We start from the raw sequence: 27,581 nt of genomic DNA, 5'->3' as shown, positions 1-27,581 counted from the left end.
ACCTGAGCCTTAAGCTCCAGATACAGAGGAAATTCCTTTATTGTATACTTTGCATATAGGGGGTACTCCTCCATTGTTGTTAAAAGAAGTTTTCTTGCCCTTTCATTTTTCCCCTCCTAACTGGAGACTACAAACACCTTTCAAGCTAGCACTAGTAAGTACAGAGTGGCACCATGGCTCCTGAGGAGTCACCCTTTCCTCAAGCAATTAAGAAGACAGTCATACACAGTGTCCAGTCCTTGACAAAGATTTGCTCCCTAGAAACAACCAAATATCGTCAAGAGAAAGTGGAAGATACGTAGGGTTGATCACATTGTAATCTCCAAACTGTGGGTACGGGGACGGGAGTGGACAGCATCTTCTACTTTCATGGCTCATGACTGCTGGCAGAGGCTTACTTTTTGGTGAATAAGTGGTCTTACTGCGCACTGACAACCTAGCCTCCCCAGGAAACCTTACCAGGGCCTCTTATAGTGAAACAACTCAAGTACATGGATTGGAGCAATACCATTAGTGTCGCCCACCACAAGAAAGAACAGTTTCATGACTGCTCCAAGGTAATGCTCTTCTCTAACTAAATAAAACGGGTCCAGCAGCAGTAGAAATCCTTTATAGAAAAACTAAGATCGATGCACTTGGGCTACTGTTGTCTGCCAAATGTATATTTTTCCTGGATGACAAACCTTAGTTTTTGACACAGCACACAGTGACTGGGGTTGGTTGGATTAAACACAGAGGCTACAATCACAAAGCCCCATAAGAGGCAAACCCACAAGAGTTTCTGCTATCTTGATGCATAAGATGAACCAGCATGCAAAAAAGGAAGAATGGTTTGTCTCAACAATGGCAAAAAGAAAGTATTGGTATAGCAGGAGAGACAGTTTCTGGGGGGGAGGAACGGGGCGCTTTGGAATGAAACAGGTGCCCTAAAGACCTTCACACATGCTTTACTAAGGGCTCCAGAGGGGTGGCAATGCTATTACACAGGTCCTTCCTATATTGGGTGCATTGGTTACAGATGGATAAATTGGGGTGCTGCTACTTTGATATGACTGTCTCCCAAAAGGGGAGTTCTTGGATGTCTCTCAGTGCCTTTGTTCCACCGGCATCCAGATAGTGCCCTGCAAGTCTTCCTGATTTACTACCAGACGTAACACAGCAAATAACAATTCTATGATGTGATTTGGTCTTTATTCATTGCTGTGTTGCTGCTCTGGCTGTTTCCACCCAGCTCTAACTCTAATCTGGATTTTGACGGAAAATGTTGCTTCACCACAGGCACTCTACACCTTGCACCACTGTGCCTGACCCTCTCAGGTAGCGGAAATCTAAAGCAAGATAACAGCATGGAGGAGAGTAGCCCATGCGCCCTTGTAGCCCATAAGGCTTATACACCAGCTCTGCTGTTAAATTGGCATCTGTTAAGTCTGCCTTCAAGTCTCTTCAGAGGACTGAACCTGCCTCCATTTTTAGCAATCGATAGAAGGCGGAGGGTGGGAGCTGGAAGTGAGCTCTGTAGGCTGAGGTTCACTCACTCAGACATCGGATCAAGGCGAAGATAGTATTTGTCTGAGGGGAGGAAGGTGAGTTGAACCACATGTTGAGCAGGCTCACCAGCGTTATGAAGTTTTAGGAAATGAGACTGGTATGAACAGACTATGCATCGGTTCAATTGACTAAGACAGAGCCAACATTGGGCTAGTCCCATATTCTCCAAACACATGCCCAGGGGACAAAACTAAGATTATACCCCAACTTCAATTTGTGATTTGACTCAATACAGTCTACATTAGATAGAGCCTGCATTAGTTTTTAAAGTTGAGATCCTTGCCTTGTACTACATGACTCTTGCAACTGTTTTGTGTAATTTTTAACTGGGTAATTATAGGTATAGTCCTGTAATGCCTATAGTTATGTAGAGCTTGTGATAGCATCTATGGTATTACAGCACACGCAGATAGACTGCAAAAATACTGACACGCCCTTGATGCAGGGCACTTGGTACTGCTCAGAGGTCTGTTGTCTTAAATTATGCCTACATCATCTAAAGATTGTGCATCTTTTTTTGAGCCCTCTGTACTTGCAAAGGCAAAAATGGCTAGAGGTTGAAAAGTAAGACCTCACAACGGTTGATAGACAACACCACCTTGGACAATGTAATGGATCATAATAACTCAAATGTGAATTTTCAAGAGGCCCTAAGCCTCCTAACCCTGCAGCCTCCTAATTTCTGGCAGGCTCTACCAAGACACCAAAGAGTCCTCGTACACCTCCTTTGGTAACATCAATATATAACTAAGTTTCTAAGCATTTCAAAGGAGCAAGTCTTGCACAAAACAGGCCAATTGTACTAACCATTTTTCGTTCACAGACTACTCTTGCCTGAAAGGCGGTAAGAAATTCTTCATGATTAAGCTCTTTAAAACATCAACTGTACGCTGACTCTACTTCCAATTTCTTAGGGACTTGTCTCATCTTCCAAACGGGTGAACTTATTCATCCCTTCACTGATGGGCACAGTAACATGAAAAAGAAAATCTGCTTCAGGAACTTAATTCTCGATTAACTACACCAATGTCTAAAGTAATAAATGCAGGGCGTAGTAATTGTGCTTCTCCTCCTCCAAACCTCTGCAAAGAAAGAGTTGATAACTTCAACATTTCAAATATGACCTCTATCAACATGTCAGACATCTTGCTGTTAATGGAGGGAACAATACATGGTATTTTGGAGCCTTAGTACACCTCAAAGTTCCAAACTGTTAATTTGAAAGATGTCATCATAACTAAAACAAACTATTGCATGTACGCCTTTACTGATAAAAAAACAATTACATTTCCGTGAGTGTAGAAACTTAGTACAAAGCTCATCCGCTTCCGTTTAGATCTCATAACACCCCAGGGTTATCTTTTCTACTTTCAACCAGGACCCATCTTGTTGCATTGGTTTTAGGGCCACTTGATTCCAGGGAACGTAGCTGCAGCTACTGATTGATTGTGGTCACTGTGGGGATGGCAGCCCAGGATGACGTTTTGAACTTGCTCAGTTGAGAGGCAAAGTCACCTGACTGACCATGTTCCATCCTGGACTCTCCAAAAGTGGACCGAAGAGCTTCTTTGCCTGCCTGTGACCCATTGGTTTGTGTGTGCGTGTGCCAGGAAACCTTTACACTGCAGCTTGGCTTATCTCAGCTTTAGGGTACTTCATTCCATAGTAAAGGTTGGAGAGCAAACACTTAGCAGCAGTACTTACCTATGACTGGAGGGTACTTCTATCCAGAACTATATGAACCTACCCCTTTATCTAATCCACTGTTTAGAACTTCAGTTTAGAAACAGCCAGTCTGTGTCTATAGATGTTAAGCTCTCCTCCGGATTGAATGCGTTTTGGGATAGGGTTATACTTGGCTGGAAAAGGGTCGTATGGGCAAGGTGAAAAGTTTTCAGATTAATGACTCTGGGCAAATCCACTCAAAACCTGGTACAGTAAGGAGTTATTTGCCTATATCACTGCATATACTGTGAAGACAGAACAATTATGCTTTAAAAAATATATACATCTTAATTATTTTAAAGGTTTGGAAGGAAAACAAATGGTTATGAAATACTGTTTTCGCAAGGTGTTTCATGCGTGACTTTGCATTTTGTAATATTTTTACACATTTAAGATAGCCTTCTTACTATTGCAGCTAGGTGAATGTATCTTAGAATCAAGCAATCATCTTAGGCTCTTTTTGGCATAGCAAAAAGAGGTCCAGCTTGGACGCAGCATGCTGTGAGGAAGGTACTTCAATGGTTTAGAATGCCTCACTGGGTATGGCAGCAATCAATCCAAAAAAACAAGCTGCTACCTGTTCGATACAGCATTGTGGATAAAAGAAAGAACTGTACAGTAACCACGGATTGATGACAACTGAAACAATAACTCAGTATTGTAAACAAAATGGCACCATTGCAAAAATGACTGCTATTTTATTTTGCACATGCTTTACGTCCAACATGCTAGATTTCTTTGTGGACAACTAGGTTATTTTTTTTAATACGCACTTATTTTCAAACATTAATTTTGCCTTCCTGTCCTTTCCTCTAGATGTCAATCTGAGTCACCATCGCCTGTTTAATTTCTATGTGCCATTTGCTATTTTCCCTCTTTTGCACACTTTTTACTATTTTGTAAAACTTTTTTTTGTGTGTTGCACAATAAAAATAATACCATTTAAACATCTCTGCAGCTTCTCTGGGTGTTAGACCAAGGTTCCGGGAGTAATCTGGGAAGTCAGAAAAAGTAGATTGTGACTTCACTGCAGGAACAGGAATTAAGGGCCCACGGTATTTTTTTAAATTAACAAAGAATTCATAATGGTGGCTTATTTAAACCAAGTCTATGTACTGTAAAAATGTACACACTTCAGCACTGTGTTTAAATAACAGTAAAAAAGGAAAAAGGTAAAAATGGCACACCAAGGAAGAAAATGCTAGTTATTTAGATCATCTCCATTAAATTAAGTGACTTATTGCTCAACTTTATATCAGGAAGTAAAATGTATTTTTATGACACTGTCCACAACATCTCAACATGTATATTGTACAAATGGAAACATTCAATCACTGAAACTTGTGAAAACACACAGTGCATGCCAGCAACAGGAAGATGTAGCTAACAGTGAACACTAGCATGATGAGACAACAAGCTACATATCATAAAGCAGGCGCATGCAGTTAGCACTTGTTCACCTGACTGCCCAACAGAATCAGCAGACGAGAGAGCACTAGTGGACCTGGAATGACGTCGAGAGGCTGCAAGGTAAAGGAATGGCAACACCCACACGGTTAACACAGAAGTAGTTAGGATACAATACTGCAATCCATAGTAGATGAAAGGGGCAGAGGTGATCACACGAACAACCAGAGACAAAGTACTGGGAGATGAGAAAAGGCTACATGGACAGCATGACTGCACACAAAGCTCAATGCAAGGCCTCAAAGCGCTCTATGCTAATTACACAAGCAATGTGCTCAGCCACACTGCAAGGCTATTAACAGTATTCTGCTTATGGTAAATTAGGCACAAAGTAGTATTAGCAAGCAATTTTAATTGATACCAATAACAAACATTCTGGATGTGAAGCAGAGTTGTGGCTCTTTTTATGAAGACTTACTTAGGATTTCAGTTTCATGATTTGAAGAAACATCCAGATGACGCCTTGACAACATGCTCGACCTCTAACACAAGATTTGTGTAAAATGAGTTGCCCAGAATTATAATAACAAGCAGATTTTCCATGAGATGAGTTAACTTCAGATTGCATCATTCATTTTGATCAAATTTGGAAATAAAGACGTTTTATGGTCCGAAAATTGCTCTGGTGCAAATATGTTTTTTTTTAAACTCCTCTAATTGCCCACCTGGGCTAGAATGTGTGTATATATTTCAATTTGTCTTGACGTCATTAATGGTTCGAAATAGTGGCCCACAACTGGGCCATTCATGTGTCGGTCCAAAATATATCGGGAGGCTTGGTGAAACTAATACTCTTCCCTTAACCTCAAGTATTACGTTTAAACTCCTCCCACCTAAACTTTTATTCCACCAAGTTGTGCACTCAGCTTCCACTGTCCAATATTTCAAGTAATGTTACTGTGTTTGCGTTCCCCAATGAGAGGATGGGTAAATAAAGCCCGATGAGCACGCAAGAGATAAAGCTATTGGAAACCAACCCCAAATCTCTACCAACACTAGCCAATAAAAATAATGACTGCCTGTATTCTGAGTTCAGCCGTAGAGGCATGAATAACAGGCAAACAGCCCAGCTAAAGACAATGCTTTGCAAGCTGGCACAATGCAAAAATCCCATATCAACTGCTAAAGTGTCAAAACTAGAGAGGTGCAGACAACGGCCAATGCATGAGAGAATACTAATTATTTCCTAATTTCATCTCGTGTGCCTTTCAATTTTCCATAATCACACTGCATTTCCTAAATCATGTCCCTCACATAATAAACCATGCATTGTTTTTTCTTCACACAGGATGTGTTGCGCAGATATGTTCTGAGGTAATACTGGACTATTTAAAGAGACATTCATACCTTCACCACCCAAATCGTACCTCGTTTGGAAGAAAATCACGATGTTGGTTCTTATAACTGACCAGATTTTATAATTCATTTTCTTTGTTCACCTAACAATCTATTTGGCCAATGTTATTTATTAAGCAGCTAAAACCCAGGTCTCATTTTTTGCCCCAGATTGTAGTCTAAAATAACACGAGCCTCCCTGCTGCTCCACACCTCCAGTCACTGCTCACAGACACGAAGGGTTAGGACTGAGATAGAACACATCACAGGGATACGTCATATGGAGGGATGAAGGACTGTCTTGCTTTGGATCGGTCTATATGTTCTTAGTTCATTTTTCCAATTAGCCACTTTTTAATACACAAACGGTGAGACGTTTACCAGCGTTCTGTGCTATAAAATGTCACTTGAATTGTCTGTATTACTCTTCCACTTGAAAGGAGGTAAAGCTACAGCAGAGGGCTGTACTGTAGTTCAATGCTAAGGCCTTCAAGAGCCAGGACATGATATTGTCACCAAGGAGGAATTTGATCGAAATTTTCCTCAAGATCATGGGCGAGTTGGAGTAGAGGCGAGGGTATAGGCTGGAAGGTTTAGGCTATACGTAGGTATTTCCTATTACAGCACACCCCTGAGACTGTGCATAAGCATACTGACTTGTGATGGTTAAACGATTTAGCAACATTACTACTTCAGCACAAACCAATGCACGCTGCTGGCATGTTAAACTGTAGGTTGGAGGTGTGGTAAAACGCCTTCTGAAAAGCAACTATTTATTATAGAAACTTCAGACAATATCAAGGTTTGACGACATTAATGTCTTGTTTTTTATGCAAAATATTTAAATCAGTACAAACCTTTGCTTCCGTAGGAAGAAAAAAAGTAAATGAATAAAATGCGTATAACCATATTAACAACTGTATGCCAGTGTATTTCTGAACTCCAGAAATGAATGCGACATGCATACTGAGTGCCTGAAGAACGGGCTGTTGTACCATCAAAAGCAAGCGCCCGTCTTTAGCCCTATCTTAACGCAAGAAAGGCCGCTCTTTCAAAAAACATTCAACCCTAGAAAACAATTACTTTGTTGTGAACTTCCACACAACACCAAGGATATGTTAAGTCTGTAAATGAAATGTCATGCCTCTGTGAGGAAATACAGATTCCTTTCTTTGTGATAAACGTTACAATAAGGCAAAATGTCAGTTCTCTTGAGCCCAATCTCTGGGTGCAGACAAAGAGAAACTGATATCAGCAAGCACGGTGGCGCATTTATGCAGCTCCATGTCATGTCCACAAGCAAGTCAGTGTCACAACGAAGGTCAATCGTGACACCTGTCGGAGCGCGGAAGCTACTTCAAGGGTTGATCCAATCTGGTACCTAGGTCCTCCTCGTATGCCTCTCTTGGAGACAGAAGGCTCTTTAATAGGGAGTTGGCGAGTTTTCAACAACACGAGAACAGATATATCTATCTTCTTTTACTTCTAAATGGCAGTGTGTTACTAGGAAACTGGAAGGGTTCTGTCCCCTTTGCGCTGGGATCATCAAGACTATTGACCATATTTTACTTTTTTGACCAGCGTACATGGAACATCATAAAACATGGATTATTCCAATTTGTTAACTTTTGGGCCTAAGAAATTATAGAGTAGCGTGTAGGATTTTACGAAGGGATACAAGGCAACCAATAGTGTTTGCAGTCGCACGATATCTGTTATGCATGTGAAGGCAAAGGCTAAAAAAAACCTGTAGTTTAATGATCCTGCTTCTGTTTACTTTGCGTTATACCCTGTATTTAATTTTGCTGCTGTATTTTAGTATACTGTACTGTTGTAATGGATTTAACCATTTTTATCTACTCATGCATCGCATTTGATTTTAACCACACAAAATTGTTTGATTTTTGTGTACAGTTATGGCTTGTTGCCGAATAAAGATTACTGAATGATATATCTTGCAAGTAGCATGTACCTCCCTTTAAGAGAATTTCACACTATTATTTGCAAGTAGTTGAAGTACAGATTTGCAAACCAAATTATGCTATGATGTAGCCTACTCAATATACATCCAGAAAATATATATCAATATCAGATAAGAGTAGTCTTGGCCGGATATAAAGAAATAGTGTAGCCCCATAATATAACATTTGCTACACTGGGATAAACCTACATAGAAACAAAACAATCAGCACATATCAGCACAAAGAATGCGACATCATCAAATTAGTTAAATACTACTAATTTCACGTTTATATTATAAGGGTTAGTGTGTTAGTGCAAGGGGTAATGGTAGTTTATCAGCAACATTAGGTTTAAGATAAAATGTAAGATTTAGTATAATGTAGTCCAAATGTTCCGAGATGCACATGACAGTAGTGCAATAAATGTATTGAGGGCAAATGCCTTCTAATACTTTACCCAAGAAACTAATAAGCTAACCAAGAACAGACATGAGCTGGCCACATGAGACAGCCTCTACAAGATAAAAGATGTGAATGACAACTGGTGTGAGTGTAGGCTGGCACAAATTTCGTACCAGCCTACAGAAAGGCCCAACCTCTCTTTCCCTAGATGTTAACAGGCACAGCAGCCAATTAAAACACAACAATCCACGTTTGAGTCAAATAACACAACAGAGAAAGTTACAACTTGCCAAACAGTGATCCTATCCATATGGGAAAAAAGATTACTCAATGAAGTTGTTCAACATGGCATACATTTTTGGGAGCAGTGGGTGAGATATCGAGTGGGGGAATGTTAATTTAGAGGGAGTCATAATGTGGGAAATGAGGATGTATGTACTCAATGGGAAACAAACACTACGTAGTATTCTGGCATCACTTAATTAAGTCATGTCATGGTTTGTTATTACCCAGATCTACACTATTAGATCTGGTCAATGACAGAACAGATCACACCATGTTCCACGATACATATACATGAGAAAAAACGTTGAACCAAAAATATATTGCTGAGAAAATTCTTTGTAGAAATGTGAACTTCACTCCCAGGAATTGTACGAAAATTTTGGTGCAGTTGAGCTAGACTTAGAAGTTGTAACATCTACAGAATATGGTAATATTGATGAAGACATGCGTTGGTTTAAAGACTAACAGACACAACCTACTGCATTAAACTCTGATCGTCATATATCAATACACAGAAAGGTAGTTAACTACCATTTAAACATTTATGGAAAAAAACAGGGATCCTGAAATTACAAAATGCGGAGAAAACGGTAAATACATACATGAGATTAAGCACTAGGTAACACAGCTTATATAGCCATGGGATACCGTTCACTGAACAGCAAAGCTATTTTATAGGTCTTTCATGTTTATTCCTAAATCAGGATGAAGGACATTTTAGGGGTTAGGGGTACAAGAAATGTCATTAAAAATCTTCAGAAACTCAGAAATGAAATGCAAAGCTTTGATGTGGAAGGGTGAAAGCAAGCATTTGATAGATTTATGGTACTCCTTAAAAAGTTCATGGGCATTTAGGAAATAAAAACGTTTTTGTACATCTACCCAGAAAGCGTGATGAAGCCATCCGGAGCGGTGAAAGGGAATTACGAGAAGTCACGGTTGGGCTAAAAAATAAGGCTCATCATCTACCCCTATTTCTAAGGACAAATAAAAGTAGATGTAAATCAAGATCTACTTGCTGTTGCCTAACTGACATCATGCTATGTACACTGGAGTTGACTAACTTGGGCGTTAAAGAGTTGCTTAGTGACCAATATACTCCGTTATGTTCCACACTTTGATAAGGAAGTGACATGAATAACTGAAGTCCACTTAGCATCATATGGTTACAATCCTGCAAACAACAGTTACATGCTATAGCACCTAAAAAGGCAAAAAGCAACATTATTAAGTTTTAACAATGCAACTCTTAACCTTGTTGAGTTACATGAAACCAATATACATGCATATTCTTAGAATTCATTAAAAAATCTGTTCATTTTCAAGATCACAGATTACAGTCAACCTTTGGAACAAACGGCATCTCGGGTTTGCACAAATATTACAGGTTGGCAAGGATAAAACTCCAGTGCATGTGAAAAATCTCAGCTATCAAATTTGTTTGGCACATTGCTTTACCCATTCTCAAGTATCTTTGCAGAATAAGAAAGAGCATATTTTCTGTAATGTTGCTCCATTGGAAATAAAATGGTTTATATGTAAGGTGATCATGCAGGAACTAGCAGGAGGGTGGAGGAGGAAGCAGAACAAGCAGGATAAGAACACCTGGCAATCAAAGTGTCACTTGAGAAGGCATTCGAAGTGGGTGAGGAGGCGGTGGGAAAGGAAGCATTCGCCGGTTGCGCTTCAAGAGGCGGTGGGTACTCACCGAGAGGAGGAAAGCCCCGAGCAGGGCTTGTATCTCGACTGCTCTCACGGCTGGTATCGCGGCTGCACCCCTGACTCATGCTGGGTCGAGGGATACGGCTGCTCCGTGCTAGCATGCGGCATGGTCAGAGAAGTTGAACAGGTTTGTTAAAAGGATGCCAACTCTTTGAGGTAAGACTCATCAAGTTAATTTGGAATGGTACATTACTATGCACAGCTGACTGTCCTTTCTAGGAGCAGTGGAAAAAACACAATGTATCACTATTTTCGAAAGAGGGAGGGGGAGGATTATGAAAAAAAAATACAGAACCCCAATTAAGAGCTTCAGGGGAAATACCATCTATTTGAAAAGGAGCATCATTTCAATAGTAGACTACCTTTAAATAAGGATGCCTATGTGTGAAACATCACTTTAGATAGATAGCAAGCCCAATCATCTACTCAGCATCACAGCAACAGACTGTGACCTTCCAGTTACAAAGGAGCCATTCTGCATTGCTTTCAAGACTACAAGATATATATATATATACACATGTGAGCAAGGGCAACCGCCCGAACCGCGTCATCTGCTAACGCTGCTGTGACCTCCATGTGAATAAAGTACCTTTTGCCAGCACTTTTGGGATTCGTTGGTCTCTTCCTTGGACAATCTCCGAAAAACAACTGGTGATTCAAGGTTGACCTATATTGCTTGATATATATATATATATATATATATATACACACACACACACACACGCACACAAAGGTAAAACCCTTAAAAACGAATTTCCTCATGTAAAAACATTCAATATTTGCTCCTAGAAGTGTTAAATGGTATCCCATATGTAAGCTCCTGTTTCTTTTTCAATGAGTAGAAAAAGGGGAAACAGGCCCCCCCATTTGTTTATAACTTTATTCATAAATAAAAAATAAGAATTAAATTACTGTATGAAAAGAGTATATTTTCAGGTAATACAGCAATGCAACTACACTATCACACACTGAGTGGATCATCCAGGTGAGACATTCTTTAAACTAAAACACAATGAAAAACACATCATGCCTTGTCCTACAAAAGGTGCTTGATCAATAAGGGGCATAGGACCTACTAATCACATATGTCTATATGTAAAGCGTAACTGTACAACCCACGATTTTTTCTCTCTAAATTTCTATTGAATATGTGATTAAAAAGAGCCCCAAAGCTGCAAGCAGCAAAAGATCTGGCACTACACAAAATAACAAATACATAAAAGCCTACGTCCGCAATGGCCCCTCAAAACATGAGTGAAGTGTAGTTTCCCTCCAAGAGTGGGATTGTACCTTCCAATGCTATCCAGTTCTGGGTAACGGTTTAAACATACAAACAAAAATACCTAGTTTAGGCCAGGGAATGGTTACATCGATCTGCTTAGACCATGTAGAGGTGTATCCCCTGCCCAGAGAGAGAATCTCGTATCCAGATGTTTGGCTTCACACGAATCTAGTGTGGTCCTGGCCAAGCATGGCCTCTTTAATGACTGTCATGGGTACTAGCGTATAGTTTGTTGGTGGCAGCATATCATGTTTCAGTGATCACAGTTGTGGTCAGACCCATTTTATTTATGTCACAAGAGGGGATGCCTACTGTCCCACTGATGTACAGTTCTGCTGCTAAAATCTAGAATAAGAACTTTCATCTAACATCCAAGAGAATGTGTAGGATATATGTACATACTTACATGTGCACTGTGAACCACAGTAAAGTAGGCCTGTGGGTTTCTTTATGAAATCCCCTAACTTGCTCATGTGCACAACATGGAAATGTGGGTACTTTCCAGACAGTGGAAATGTATTGTTGTCATTTTGAAACTTGAGTGGGGGGATCCAGACACTGAGGTGTAGAAGAAGATATCGGTTTCCTCTTTGTAATTCAAAAAGGTTATTATGCTGCAAAGAGCTTCTGCTTGATCATCTTGAAGTACAGCCATATGGTGCAGAGTCTGAAAGTCAGCCTGAGAAAAACATGAGAAAGGACCCAAACTGGTTCTGAAAATGCAGACAGTTAAACACCTCTGCTCCGCGGTACCTTGATCTTCTTGTTGTTCAAGTTTCAAGTTCTCTCTCATCCAGAAGTGAGTGTTCCACCAGAATGCCAGGAGGACTACGGCCAAAAAAAGGCTGGTGTCTGTAAAACAGCCAGCTTCCTAGAGGTGAGGCGACCTCACTTGGAGTCTGTTGTGAAGGAAGAAGTGTCTCCTTTATTGGAACACCTAGAGGTAATCTGCCTAGGAGAAGAGAGAAGGAATGACCCAGCATCACAGGAAAAGCTGACTGTCAGTATACACAACAGTGGCTGACCACAGAACTGAGAGTCAGTACATCTGAGTCTCACAAGAGCATGACCGGAGTGCTCCAGTCGCGGAACCCATCACCCAATCTAAACTGGAGAATCTACTGTACTAAAAAAACCTGCCTGCTGCTGGTTCATGGCACATTCTTGAAGTGTCCCCTATGGACTCATTTGCAGCTTGAAGCACTTGCCTACTTGGGCCTGAGTTGACTGAACCGCGGGGGAAATTACTATTATTTGCAAAGTTTTATATAACGCTGGCTAGGCTCGGAGGTATCAGAGCGCTTTACATGATGATCAGCAAGTTACGGTAACATAATAACGTCAATTACAGGATCAAGTATAGACAAAAGGAGAAAAACACATGCGATTACACAATAATAAGAGTTATGAGCGAGTTGCATAGCCAAGACATAGGTCTTATGGGGAATGAAAGGTAGCTGGAAGGAAAACACAGCGGGGCGACGAAGAGGAAAACAATGTCAGATGTCCGGCTGGGTAGGTGCCGGCCTCGGGGGTGAACCAGGGCCAAACTCCTCAAAAACTGCATAGGGCAGCTACACCGGGCATAGGCCAAGGTTGCTCGGGTTCTGCGGAAAGATCAGACAGTTAAGGTATCCGCCCAGGGGGCATTGTCTTAGTACCAATGAAAAACACCGATCCTGGTGTTGCTGTGTCAGGCTCATCTCACAGGATGTTGGACTATTCGCATGCATATCCGCTGCAAAGCATACAGAGCTCATTATGAATGTTATTTAGGGCACCGGCTCATTGAAGGAAAAACAAATGTAAAGCAGGTCATGAAATGGTAGAGTGCCCCCCTTCTTGGTGTGACAGAAAGGGGTTAAATCAAGCACTATTTTGCACCAGCTCCAGCTGGCAAAATGACAAATCGAAAGTGCTTGAAGCTGAGAACCCAGCACCATCTTAAGCTCAGGCTCCGATTAACACAAGGTTCACCTTGAAAGCAAAATCGGTCCTGCACTGAAGTGCTTCTCAAACAGGAGGCGCTGCATCAATCCTAATTGAGTTAAACGCCTACACATGATCACAAAACATCATTGGAGAAAGTAAGACGCTCCTGGTATTCCTCACAAGGCAGCCATTTTAGGGTCAGGCACAGGCAACCACTCGGGATGGAATTCAGAGCTCTGTCAAGCTGCAAGGATAACAGTCGGTCAAGATCGCAGTATTGCCTAGACTGTGGCACTTGCCCCAAGTGCGCCAGAGTGGACTTCACCAGTATATATGAAGCTGCTGCATCGCTGAACTTGTCCCCTGTGTACCTGACCAAGGGTGCAGCTGTCCAAGTTGCTGACCAGAAAAGTGCCTGAATGGACTTTGCTGTTGAAGCCAGACTAGAAGTGGCCCAGATTTCGCCACATGGACCAGGGATGAAAGCAGACTCTTTGATCCCCTTGGGAAGTCTACCCAGCTGAGCCCACCATCGACTCAACAATCTCCAGAGGACTCACTGTGTGCTTGAAAGAGGGCCATCAATTTGAAAACAACCAGACTAGTTGGTGCCTTCAGAACCTACTATGCAGCCCCTCATCTGCTCCCAAGCTCGGAGCTGCATATCCTGCTCCGAAGATGAAAACATGGACTGAAGTACTTGGAAACATAGATAGTCCTATTAGATAACTACGTTTGTGAAAGATTTAAGACGGACCACACAACTCTGCCTAACGGGGTGGAAGCATTGCACCTGTGCTCGTGACACACACCAGCACCGAACACGCATAATTTCTAAGAGGGAAAGTGGAGTGCTCGGTGGGGAGGTATTCTCACTCCTATTCTACCCCTAAGAGAGTGGCCCTGCGCCTAAGACTATGAGTACCACAGTTCTGTAGTGTGTAGTAATATGTTTTGAAATGTATTATAGTACTTCCGTTGTATAAAGATAGGCAACAGTCTGAACAACTGAGTTATTACACTTTGGGTGTTTATCGAGTGCTGAGCTTGTTGCAGCCATATAATAACCTCCCTGAGAAGCCAGTGACATCTTGGCGTTGCTACCACTGAGTCAAGTGCTGAAGGGATTATATTTGGACCAGTTTGCAGAGCCATGGCAGAATAGGCCGTGGGACATTAGAGAAAAACAACCTCAGCCCCAACCCCAACCGCTAACTCCCAGTATCCCCTGCTTGCCCAGTAAACTTGGTCTGATAAGATCACTTGTAAACAAGACCATGAGAAACGGACACATATGTGTTCCTGAAAATGTTTGCATTCTTCCATTCAAAACTGAAGGCGCTTTTTTCCAAATTCCTTTTGTTTCAACAACAATACAGTTGATCTCTTACATAGCTGGAAGAGGGCCATGGTTATGAGATGCCTGGTCTATTCAAAATTGGACTCCTCAATTTCCCTACACCTTAAACCCTAAAAAACTGATTATGGTAATCATCCTACTTGCCAGGAAAAAGAAATCACTGTTGTGCTCTTCACTGATCCCAATGCAGCATTTAGAATTGTGAACTATGGTTCACTGCTAATCTGAGTTCAACCTGTGCCCATTACTTTCAAATATAAATCAGTTCATTCCAGTAAGGCAATGCAAATCAGAAAAGTCTCAAATAATCTGACATCTCCTGTAAAGCTTCAATTTATAATACATCCTTCCACACCTTTCACATTTACTTTGACTACCAATGGAAATCACTATTAATGTAATTTTTTATTACATTTAAATAGCTAGGGCGGAACTAAGGAAAGTTGCAGGAAATGGAAGAAGCTGAAGAATAATTCATGGCTAACATTACTGATATGCAGGTCTGCTTAACTAAATAACAGGAATCCACAGGAATACTCAAAACAAAGTTATAAGATGCAAAAGGCAAATCATGTCGCACCCACCTACACTTTCTGGGATTACCTGAGTATGCAGAGGAACAACCAAGTAAACCTTATCTTAGAAAAGTGTCTCCTGGAGTCCATAAAGCCAAAGGGCTTCTCTAAATTCTTCGAGATATAGAGGGCTTGTGGTTCACCATCACCCCACCACATACCATCAAAGTGAGTTAGTTAAACCTCTGTGACAGACACCATTCTGCAAAGGGCATGGACAAGCACTATGCCAGAGTTTGAGGGGCTAATCAATAGAAACCTTCCCCAATTAAACACAACAAGCAAAATATAAGACATCATTTAATTCAGTGATACACAAACTCTGAGATACCTAGTTGAAATACATGCTACTGTGCCTTCCTAAGCGAAATGTAATAAATGTTGCAGATCTCACTTTTTTTAATTCTTCAGAAACAGCATGAGAATGGCGCAATAAATGGAAGTTACACAGACCTCATTGAGATAGGAGGCTGCTCCGCAGCGCTACAGGATCAAGACTCTTAGGAGCTAGATGATATCTGCTTTACCCACAGTGACACAGGAAGCCCACAACAGGATAGACTTCTAATAAATCATACAGACGCTGATTATTTTCCAGAATGCTGAAACGTGTAGCACAATGGCTAGGTCACCGATATTTTTTGCCTCCAAGAAGGCACCAACACTATAGACACACACACAGACTCTTCTTGCTGTGCTGAACTCTGGACCAGTTTCTTAGGTGCCCTCTTTGACAGTGGAACGGATTGCGTAGGCTCCCGTTCTCTAGCACCCTACACCTCCAGTATGCTTCTTTGGTGTTAAACTATTAGGACTTCAACAAGGGAAGTGAAAGGGGGCGACACAGAGAGATGCGCGACGGATTCAGGTCATTGGAAATTACTGATTGTCATTGTTGATGATGGTTATGGAGAGGGTTATGTTATTTTGGGGAAATGTTTATTTCCTCAACAGAATAACCTAGACTCACAAGCAGCACCACCAGTGGATTTATGCCATTTACACATTCTTAAATACATCTGTGTGCAGTGACATGCCGTTGTGGAAACTGACATTAGATTTGACTTGATACGTGATAAGTAAATGTGTTCCACCTAACTCTCCTATTCAACTGTAGACAATGTTACATGCTAATGGGGATCTATTTGTCCCTTTAATAAATTAAAACCCCTGCAATGTTTGTCTTCCCCATATGCAGCCAATCACTTACTATTCGTGATTTATGAAACGTCTTATGCTATTACCTAAACAGATTGAAAACATAATTGCATATAAACTAAATAAACAAGGGCTCTCAGGCACACAGCCTGAACCCTAACTAAGCCCTAAACTGTAGACAAGGACCAACATAGGTCCAAGAAGGCACATTCCATGTCATATTTCAGGCTAACCACATTAGATACTTTGATAAAGTGAACCTAAATAGAACCCATTTACATAGTAAGTGGTTATTACAGAGTCGGGTTACCTTGGAAATCTGACAGAGGACACGCATAAATCGTAGGTGGAATTTTGGCTGTTTGCTCGGGTTTTTCAGCTGCAAACTCTGGCGGGAGCTTAAGCCCAGAGTCATCACCACTGCCAAACGCTTCACAGAGACACCTTTTGGACTGCCATCCACCCTGGTGGGACTAAGAGTCCCAGGGTGCACCAAGAGCCACAGCACTCCCACTTCCGCTACCGCAAGTGAGGGGGAGGCGCTCCCATCGCGCTACAAAGCGCGATGGGTGGGCACGTCCTTACCCGTCATTGTCCGTAGGAGGCTGGGATGGACAACCCCCTGATATCGTGACTCCGGAGCTATCGAGTGTGTCCCCTAATGCAATCCACAGGAGGTACTCCTTACATCAACATCATTGACACTATCTAACAGTACAATGTTCGGTAAAAACGGAAAGAGGAACCCTGACAACGTATAGTTACACTGCCATTGACATTTTGTTGTGGACCTTGTGCCTATAGTCTCTGGTGTTACTATAAAGTGCTGTGTTAATGTTGCAGACTTAGTCTCCTTGTAGGTAATATATACAGCTGATTATTTCGTTGCTGTAAGGGGGAAGCAGAAAGAAATTGAAGCTGGGCAGGGAGGTGCTACGAAAAAGCGATTAAAAAAACGGCCTTTGGCAACTGCAAAAGGTGATGAGAGTGAAGGGGGGATCGGCGAGGAAATTCTAGAACGTATAGAGAATATTGTTAACAATTGTGAGGTATTGCTGTCATCATCCGCTCCAGCCCCTATCCCCCCGCCAGCTGGAACTCCTGTCATTAAATCCCTTCCTGCCACTGCTGGATATGGAAACATCCCAAATCTACTCAAACTTGCTTTTTAGAAAACTAAATCGCCTGCAGATGTAGCTGAGAATAACCTAGTTCCATCTAGTGCGCTGGATATGGATGGTCAGCCCTGCCCAACAGAAAATAGCGGATTGGAAGAGTTCACACTACACAATCGCTTTGCTGCCCTTGCCGAGGATCCACACGTAGAAACACAATGTGTCATCCCCACTCACGCACCTATATCGTTCATTACTCCAAGCTCAGATATTGTGCAGGAAGTAGAAGAGGATAGTAGTGGTAGTACACCTTTGATTCCTGACCTCCTGACTGAATTAGCATCACTAAAAAACAGCATAGAGGCCTTACCCTCACTAGTCCTCAAACTTTATCAAAGAATAGACGGTACCAATGAACTATATCCAATGCCAGCAGTTCTATCAAATGCTCTTTCCACCCAGGTTGGTCCTGTTGAGAGGCAGTATGTTTTAAATGTGAACCAAAATGGCCGTAAGACGATGCCTACAGATTTAGACCTACATCGCTCTCAGACTACTAAGGTAACTACTAGTGCCCCTTTTGAGCAATACTGATCTTTTGATGCGCAAGACAAGGGAAATGTGGTTGCAACACGGGACACTGTAGTATCTAGCACACCACCAAGACTAGCTTCCTAGGCCCCCAGTAGGGCACATGCATACTATAAGGTCCCCAAGGCATCTCAGGCAACTCAGGTATTCAACCTCAAGCAAGTTATTCCCACTTCAATCTCACTTTTTCTGACTAATGTTCCTAAAGTCGACTCCAACTGCCTTAGATATGATAGTGGGGACGTTTTAAAAACAAAGCCATACATTGGCTGAGACACGTCCCGGGGTGCAGATCCATAATAAGGGAGGACATCATCCTCGCCAAGAGGTGCATCGTGGCCCATAGCCCAGTGGATGCAATTAAACTAACATTAACCTCAAACCAACTAGTGCACGATCTGATTGCCTTGGAAGCAAGATCTCTTTCTAACGCATCAACAAAGATTAGGCTGAGATTGACTGACCCCCCGTTCAAAAGCAAACACGAGTAAAGCACCCCTGGCTTCCCAGACTTCAACACTCTCACAGATTGACTCATTCTCTCGCCTCCCGTTCAGCAATGAATAACCTTAATATGGTCCAGACGATCCCTATAGCCACTTTCCATCTACACTCTGAGGGTTGTCCGGCTGAGCAAGAGCGGAGGAGTTGTTCCCCAGTAGCGCCTGACTATTCCCACTCACCATTGGCGGTGAATACTCGCCCTCAGGCTAGCGATTCAGCTAGAAGGACTGACAGCTGAGTTGGGCCCATATTGCAAGTGTTGCCCTCCCCCCAGGTTCGGGTGGCACTAGTTAATGGGGATATGATGAACATCCTCTCATGGAACCTGGCAGGTATTAGTCGAAAGTGTAACTGCCCCTATTGGTTGGACCTTGTTTCCAGCCAGGAAATATGTTTATTTCAGGAAACCTGGTCCCAGAATCCTATACATATCCCTGGGTTTAAGTCCTTATTTAAACCAGCAGTATCTACCAAAGCGGGGTGGGCGACAGGTGGGCTACTCATCCTGGTAAATCTTACTGTGAAACAAAAGAGATGGTTACTAATAATCCATACATTTTGGGGATTAGGTTAGCAAACGGGAATGGGCAAACTGATGATATGTACAACATATATGCTAGAAGCACCAGAGGTGGTAGTTCGCCGACCCTTCTTGCTTTGGATAACCTATTGGGGGATAGGAAGGTCAGCTATCCGCTGATAATCTGATAATCGGTGGCGATTTTAATGTTACATTAAAACCCCTTGACTGGGTCGAGTCCTTTGACGTGTCCGAAGAGGACAACGTTTGGAGGGTACCCTCGTTGGAATTACTTCCAATCAAAAATGGTTGCACGCTGCCCTCCAACTGAATGCAATTTCCCTAGGATACAGGCTAAGGGTCACTAATGGTCGAACCAACTCAGACAAAAGCGGTGGAATGACCTTCATAGGAACAAATGGGTCAAGTCAGATTGACTATATATTAGTGGATCTGGCCTTGTGGCCCCAAGTTCAGGACATGTTCATAAACCAGGCCAGTGATAGTGATCATAACTCCCTACACCTATCCATTAGTCATCTATGGGGAGCATTCAGCAGGATTTCACTGCCCCACTATGCACAAGGGAGTTGAGTGCTACAAATGATAAGCGTCAAATTAAATGGCCCAAGGTCTTGATAGACGAATTTAAAATGAAAAAGATTAATGAAGTTCTAGCTTAGCATTTAGTGACATTAAAATCAGCAAGTAGCGATCCACTCTCTATGAATAGCTGTAGTGTCCTCCATGGAGCTTTTTTTGAGCAATTGGCTACCTTTTTTTTTACATCCCCCCTACAAAGATAAGGCTAGCGAGAGTGAGCTTGACCACAGCTATTAAAAACAGGGACCAAGCAAGCATCTATGACTGCAGAAGGGCATACAAACAGGCACATTGTAAAGCCAAAAAACAATGGAATGAAGGGAGATTGGAAGAGCTAGAGGAGGCTATTGGTCATCCTGACCCTCGACAATTTTGGTTGCTAGTGGCAAAACCAAACTTCGACCGCTCCCCTCCACTGGCCAACAACATTACACCATTGGAATGGTACAATCATTTCAATGAGCTTTATTCTATAGGTAACCCTACCGATAGCTTTCGTAGTCCCCCCAGCTTGGCTGCCCAACAAGTCACAATCACATTTACTAGGAAAGAGATCAGGAGTTCCTTAGATGCCATTATACCAACCAAAGCCTCAGCCCAGATGGCATCCCAGGTGATCTCTTTTGTGCTAATAGGGCGAAATGGGCGACATATTTTATGAACTTGGTCAATGATATTGTCAGAGGAGGAAGGATTCCGGATTCGTGGAAGGGGGCTGAAGTGATCCCATTTTTCAATAAAGGGGACAGGTCTAAGCCCTCCAACTGCCGTCCAATTAGCTTGATAGATTGTGCCCAAAAGGTCTTCTGTCACTCGCTCTTAACCAAAATCCAAACCTGGATGGATGAGAAGAACATCCTCTCTCTATTACAGGCAGGCTTTCGACGGAAGACCAGTACTATTGACCAGGCTTTTTGCCTTCTCTTGCTATATTGGAAGGTGGTTGTGTAGGGCAAAGGCAGTCTATATCTTGCCTTCATAGATCTTAAAACTGCCTTCGATCTTGTCCCCAGAGATCTACTTTGGCAAACCCTCATGAATATGAGAATGCCCCTTGAAATCTTAGAACCTTTGGTCAGGCTGCATGATGACAATTTTGCACATGTGTGGTGGGGCAACCAGGGGCAACTTACCAACCCAATTAAGATCTAGCGTGGGGTACAGCAAGGTTGCGTTTTAGCCCCTACTCTTTTTTCCCTTTATTTCAACCGGATTGTCGACCTTCTATGTTCAATCCCAGCTGTTGCTCCCTCTTTGGCAAACCAGAAAATAGCTTCTTAACAGTTCGCCGATGATACCCTTTTGGTACTAAAACTCCTATGGGTCTCCAGAAGCTTCTGGACCAATTTAAGGCCTTCTGTTGTGAGAGGGGCTTGGTTATTAATACTACCAAAATGAAGTTGATGATAACGAACCCTCGTAAAACCTTTAAAAGGAACTTGGTCTTAGATAATGTCCCATTGGAGAGGGTTAGCTCCTTTGAGTACCTGGGCAAAGTGTTATCTGATAGCATGACTTGGAATAATCATCTGAATAAGGCGTTCCTAAAATTCTCTCATCTATCAGGGGTCTTGCGGTGTGAGATTTGTTTATCATATACCAAGCCCGTAGCCCCAGTACTTAAACAAAGGTTGTGAGTAGTGTGCTCTATGGGGCGGAACTGTGGGTTCAGTGGATGCGAGGAAAGTAACAACAATCGAAAACAAGTTTCTAAGGAGTCTTGTAGATCTTCCTCAAAGCACCCCACTCCTTCCATTGAAACTCGACCTGGGAGTTAGGTCTATACGTGACCAAGCGAGTCTGCGTCCCTTGCTTTTATGGTATAGGTTGGTCACCACTCCCAACCTGGACCCTTATGTTGCTGCTTTTAATGAAGTGTCTGCCCTTGATAGGAACAAAAAAGTTGGGTGCATAAAATATTTCAAAACTGTTCGGGCAGCAATTGGCCTCCCAAATGAGCCTGTTAACTCCCCACCACTGTATCCAAAGGACCTCATAAAGCGTCAATATTGGTTATGGGTAGAGCAGACCACCTACTCGAGGATTCGTCATGGTTGTTTAACCGATGTCTTTTTAGACATAAATTTCTCTAAACACCTTGAGAAATATTTTGATATCATCAAAGTGCCTGGGGACAGGAAATTGTATACACAGTTTAGGTTTGGTTGTTTACATATCAATGCTTTTATCAATCTTTAGCTAAACAAAACCAGCCGGCCTAAGGGATGCCCTTCCTGCCCAGACCCAAATGAAACTGTGGGCCATGTTTTCTTTGCATGTCCAGCTTGTGACGGACCAAGAAGGAATTGGTTGGTTCCATTATGTACACAGTTGGGGAATCATAGCAACCAAGACGCCTTACGGATTTTAAGATCAGATACGATACCATCTTTTGTATGTACTGTGGCAAAATTTCTCAGTCAGTTTTGGGCCATTTGGCGAAGGCTTCTGTCTACTCTCCCGTGTGCTAGGGACTAGCTGCAGCAAAGACTCTCTGAATTGAGGGTGCCCTAATTTACAGGAACCTGTTTTTAACTCCCTTTTTAAAAGTTCTCATCAACACTTTTTATATCATTTTTACTTAAATTTAAAAAGGCAATAAGGTCTTTATCGAAAGCTTCAGAGAGAAAACTGTGGAGATTGTTAGACATTATTGCACTTTATTGAATTTGGCTCTAAATGAGTATACACATAGCTAAACAATGTATGTTAGTGATCTCTTTTGTGTACACAAACTACATTATGAGATACTTGACTATTAGAACCTGGTGTACTAAATACGTTTTATTGTGACAACTGTATTGTGGGTTCCACTGTCAAGGAAGAATATGTGTGTATATTTTATGGTTTTAGAACCGAAATAAATATTTTTAAATGTGATATCTTGGCCTCTTGAGACTTCCTTCACTATTGTATGGTCCCTCTACTAGATCTAATCATCATATTTTTCCAATATACTGCTTTAAACTTGGCAACCAATTTTCTCACAGCTTTCTCAATATTGTGATATATATATATGCTCCTCCAACCGGTTTACAGTGCAACATAGTGTCCAATGCACGTTCCCCAGTACGCAGACAGCCAAATCAAAAGTCCGAAGCCAGTCTCCAAGATGTTCTTATTTAATTTTTTCAGCATAAAGTGCAGGGTGCAAAAAAAGAACGTCGAACAGACGCGTTTCGGGCGTGAACGATATATATATATATATATATATATATATATATATATATATATATATCAAGCCCAGTGAGCTGGGCGAAACGAGTCATCCTGTCATGAGAGGGCAATAAAAAGACATTTCAGAACGACATTGGTGTCTGTGTCCCGTTATCAGCTGGCATGCACTGTGGGAACTGTTGTTCGGAGAAATATATATAACTAGGAGTAGCACTGCAGGATAGGCGTGACTAAAGTAAAAGAAAGTAAAGTAAAAGATCTTCGTAGGCAATTGGCCATTTATATGGCCTTTCCCACTTCCTCGTTATACTAATTGGAAAATGTGAGCTTATTAAACAACATAATTTAATGGTTTATCAAATCAAACATATCCGAGTAACATGTTCTGGTACTCATTGACTCAAGTGAATACTTATGTTGCATTAAAAAGTAAACCCAAGCTCTCAAACTGTTACCCTTTCTCCACCGTGTCCTTTTTTGCAAAGCCAGAAACAGAGGGAATTAAAATTTTGAGTAACAGAAGTAATCTTTGGGAGGCCCCTCTGATCATTATTGTCTTAAAAGAGGACCTCTGGTCATGATTATCGTTTTACACTTGTAACACTAGCAATCTGTAAACAATTGAACTACCAAAAAATAAAACTGCCCTTTTTATCCGGCGGAGCCCTTACTCCTGCTCAGACCATTTATATAACACAGGACAGCGCAGAATTACAAGTCGAAATGCATATCTTTTATTCAAAATCACCCTAACCTACAGCGACTGTTTGTGTTAAGAATGAGAACGAGCTTCGGCATTACTTTAGCAAAAACATCCAGACATCATCCTGCAGTTCAACACACCACGTTGTTTTGGCATCCCGAGCAAAAAGCCACCAGGTTCACTTTCTTTGCCAGGCAAGATTAAAGTTCTTTCGGATATAAGCTACTGTTACCTTGTCAATAAACAGATAGGAAACTTAGATCTTGATGTAACGTAATCATCACATCTTAGAAATTGACATTTATACGCACATGGGATGCTGTGCAGGCTGCGCACTAGAATATACAGCTAAGGTCGCAGACGGAGAGACTATAGGGGGCTGGTGCTGTTAGACATCTGGTGCCCGTGTAATGATGGGCTGAGAGGTACAAATGGCTTCTATGGTCAGGTGTCTGGAGAAATGGGAAATACGCTTAAGATACATGGCAGACACTCTATGAATGTAGAGTTTATTTTCAAAAACACTTGGGACGGTTTGGTGATTACGGTCCGAGAGTAAAAATGGAATTCAGAATCAAACAAATCCAGCCCAAAAGAGACAGTGTCTCGCCATAATGGGAGAATGACGGCATGAGAATCTCGGTCTCATGATCGAATTTGAACCAAAAGTGATGTAAGAAAATGCCACAGGATTCTTTAGTAATGTCCCAGTAATATGAATGAATGCTGGATCATTCATTCCTAGTGAATATGTACTTTATGGAAAGAGCCAGGGGTCTAGAGACCATCTTTTCTGCGATCTGTTTGACCCAGATGTGGGAGAAAAGCAGTTTGCAAGAGCGTATTCTCCTGCAGAACTATTGAATATAGGGTTATCCCACAGAGGTAATTGAGGCATGGCTAACACTGAAAGAGATCAGCCCCCTGTGGCTTTGAGTAGCAGCCAGGATCGATTACCTTGAAGTGAAGATTACTGAGTCTCTTTGATGGTTTAAAAAGGCATGTTTGAGCCCCTGAACACTGCATACATGCTCATTCTCCTTTTGTGGAGAAAAGGTGATGAACAAAAAAGGATAGAAAATTTGCAGTATACACTCTGCTCTGTAGAGTAGGGCCAAGTTGGCAACACATTTCTGTATGAACTTGGGCTATAACTGGCAATCGCTCGTGGTCGCATTCCAACCTAGAGTTTTTTGCTCACCATGCCACCTCAGTTTGGACCCAGCCATATGCAAATCAGTCTTGACACAGCTCTTCATGGGAACAGTCCAGCCCGAACTGTGCTTTGGGGGCTTATGTTACGCCAATGGGGCCAGGCAATCCTCTCAATACTAGCGAGGGAAGAAGTGGCAGGCACTTGTAAGTGTGCATGTCAGTTTGGCTAGTTGTCTTAGGTCTGTCAAACAGACATATGCACTTAGAATTTCTCCACCCAGATGTATTGTGCAGCTGAGTGTAGAAATGGCACAGGCCCCCAGTCCCTTCGCGAGCACCCAACCAGGCCACTCAGACCAATCCAGGAACTGTTCTCACAGCATGAGAGCAGCGTCTGGATTGGGTGGAGAGGCTGGGACCCTGTGTTGACCCAGGACTTCCTGAAGAGGAGCACCGAGGCATCCGGAAAATGGAGCGGCAGTGGGAGAAGCAGCTAAGTGCATTATTTTTTATTATTTGCCCCACCATTTTAGCTTGGCTGCAGCCGCTGCTGTTCTCCAGTGATTTCAACACCTGCGTGCCTGTCACCTCGCCTTATTCCTGCACTGGCCCTAAGATAACACTGCAGTGTGCTGAAAATGAGAATGTGCACATGACATGTCCCAGAACAGACAATATGTTACCTATTTAATCATGTAATACATGTGTTTGGTTGGTTTGAGATCCACTAGCATATCTTGATTATATATCATGTTAATGATTCTGATACAACCAGGTTAATTACCATTGTGTGTGTTGTTCAGTGCTATGATGATGTTTAAGTCAAGTTGTAATCGTAGGGAATCGGATACCTTTTCACAAAATTGTTTCAATGTTTAGGCGCATCAAGAACCAGTGGCATTTATTATTGTAGGATTTGTCATGTGCATGGCTGCCCCAGCAACGGGACGTGCCAGCGCAACTAAAGACTTGAGACTGTAAAGGTTAGAGGGGAGTTACGCCGAGAAGAGCCAGGTCTTCATGGCTTTGCGAAAGGCAAGGTGATTCTGGATCCCTCTGATGGAAGCTGGGAGTGAGTTCCATAGTCTGAGTTCCATAGTCTGGCCGCGAGCATTCTAAAAGCCAGACCTTGATCAGCTGTGCGTGAAGTACGCAGAGGAACATAGAAGGCTAGCAGATCCGCCAGTCCCAATGGTGCTTGTTGAGTCAGAATTCAGTGAGCCACACATAGTGTTTTAAATTGGATCCTTTTTTCAACTGGCAACCAGTGTAGTTTAGGTAGAAATTTAGACACTGAGCAAGATTTTGGGAGTGCCAGGAGAATACAGGCTGCTGCGTTCTGTATTCTCTGCGGACGCTGAACACTGGACTTATTGGCGCCTAAACAGAGAGAGTTGCCATAGTCTAATCTAGATAAAATCGTAGCCTGAACAATGGTCTGACCAATTTTCAAATCAAAAAATCCAAGTAGAGGTTTTAATCCTCGCAGGAGCCCAAAACAGGTACCTGCTACTGATTTAGATTGGGTGTCAAAGGAGAGACCACTGTCAATCCAAACACCAAGATTCTTATGTGCCTCTTTAGGCGAGGGTGCTGGTTTTAGTCGACCTGGCCAATAATGCTCAGACCACATATCACGGTCCCTCATGAACAACAGAATTTCTGACGTACTGGCATTCAGCTGCAGGTAGTTTGAAGCCATCCAGTCCACGATCAACAACAAATCCTCCTTAAATTTCACAAGGTTTTGGTTACATTTCTTAGAGAAGGCAATAACCAGTAGGGTGTTGTCAGCATACAACACCAACGACAACCCTCTACTTTTAGGCACCACTGCTAGGGGTTGGACATATATGTTAAAAAGTAAGGGGCTCAATATTGAGCCTTGTGGCACCCCCTGTTGCAGGGCGTACTCCCGATCATGGAAAGGTGGCACCAGGACCTGGAAAGATCTACCCTCCAAAAAGGAACGAATCCAGGCCAGGGCCGACCCCCTAATTCCCATCTCCTGAAGACAATTTAAAAGCATCATGTGGGAGACAGTGTCGAAGGTGGCATTTAAAACCAAAAGAACCAAGGCTGCAGAATTTCCAACATCAAGGCTACCACAGATTTCTTCCGTCACTGCCACAAAGCTGATTCGGTACTGTGGCGGGATCTGAAACCGTTTTGCGAGGAATCTAAGATTTCATTTCTATTGATAAACTCAGTAAGAATGGTATGTACATGAGATTCTACTGTGTCTTTGCCAAAAAAGGCAGCTGAGATATAGGACGGTAATTGCTCAGATTGATCCAGGGACGGTATCTTCAGAAGAGGTATAACTTTAGCGTGCTTCCACGCAGATGGTACGGACGCTGTGGTTAGAGATAGATTGACCAGATCCCTGCTCACTGGCGAAATGAGGGTATGAAACTGACGAAAGTGAGGAGGTGTCAAAGGGTAGGCTGGAGAGCCTGAT

General features: G+C 42.3%; 1 protein-coding gene across 2 annotated transcripts in view; it reads right to left on the bottom strand.

Moving 5' to 3' along the window:
* Window positions 1–27,581, bottom strand: part of CLASP1 (cytoplasmic linker associated protein 1) — a 1,635,412-nt gene that overhangs the window by 704,682 nt on the left and 903,149 nt on the right. Inside the window, exons 24-25 of one of the 2 annotated variants that reach the window (XM_086957101.1) lie at window positions 10,432–10,539; window positions 4,734–4,796 (exon numbers count right to left, since the gene is read on the bottom strand). The exons of the other annotated variant lie outside the window; for it this stretch is intronic. Of the exons in view, the coding sequence (XP_086813227.1) occupies window positions 4,734–4,796; window positions 10,432–10,539 (171 nt within the window). The remainder of the gene's footprint in view (window positions 1–4,733; window positions 4,797–10,431; window positions 10,540–27,581) is intronic. 2 annotated transcript variants of the gene reach the window in all.

Source organism: Lissotriton vulgaris, chromosome 2_1, assembly GCF_964263255.1.
Source record: "Lissotriton vulgaris chromosome 2_1, aLisVul1.2, whole genome shotgun sequence".
In the NCBI taxonomy this organism is placed as follows: domain Eukaryota; kingdom Metazoa; phylum Chordata; class Amphibia; order Caudata; family Salamandridae; genus Lissotriton; species Lissotriton vulgaris.
This window is presented reverse-complemented; position numbering and strand designations above follow the sequence as displayed.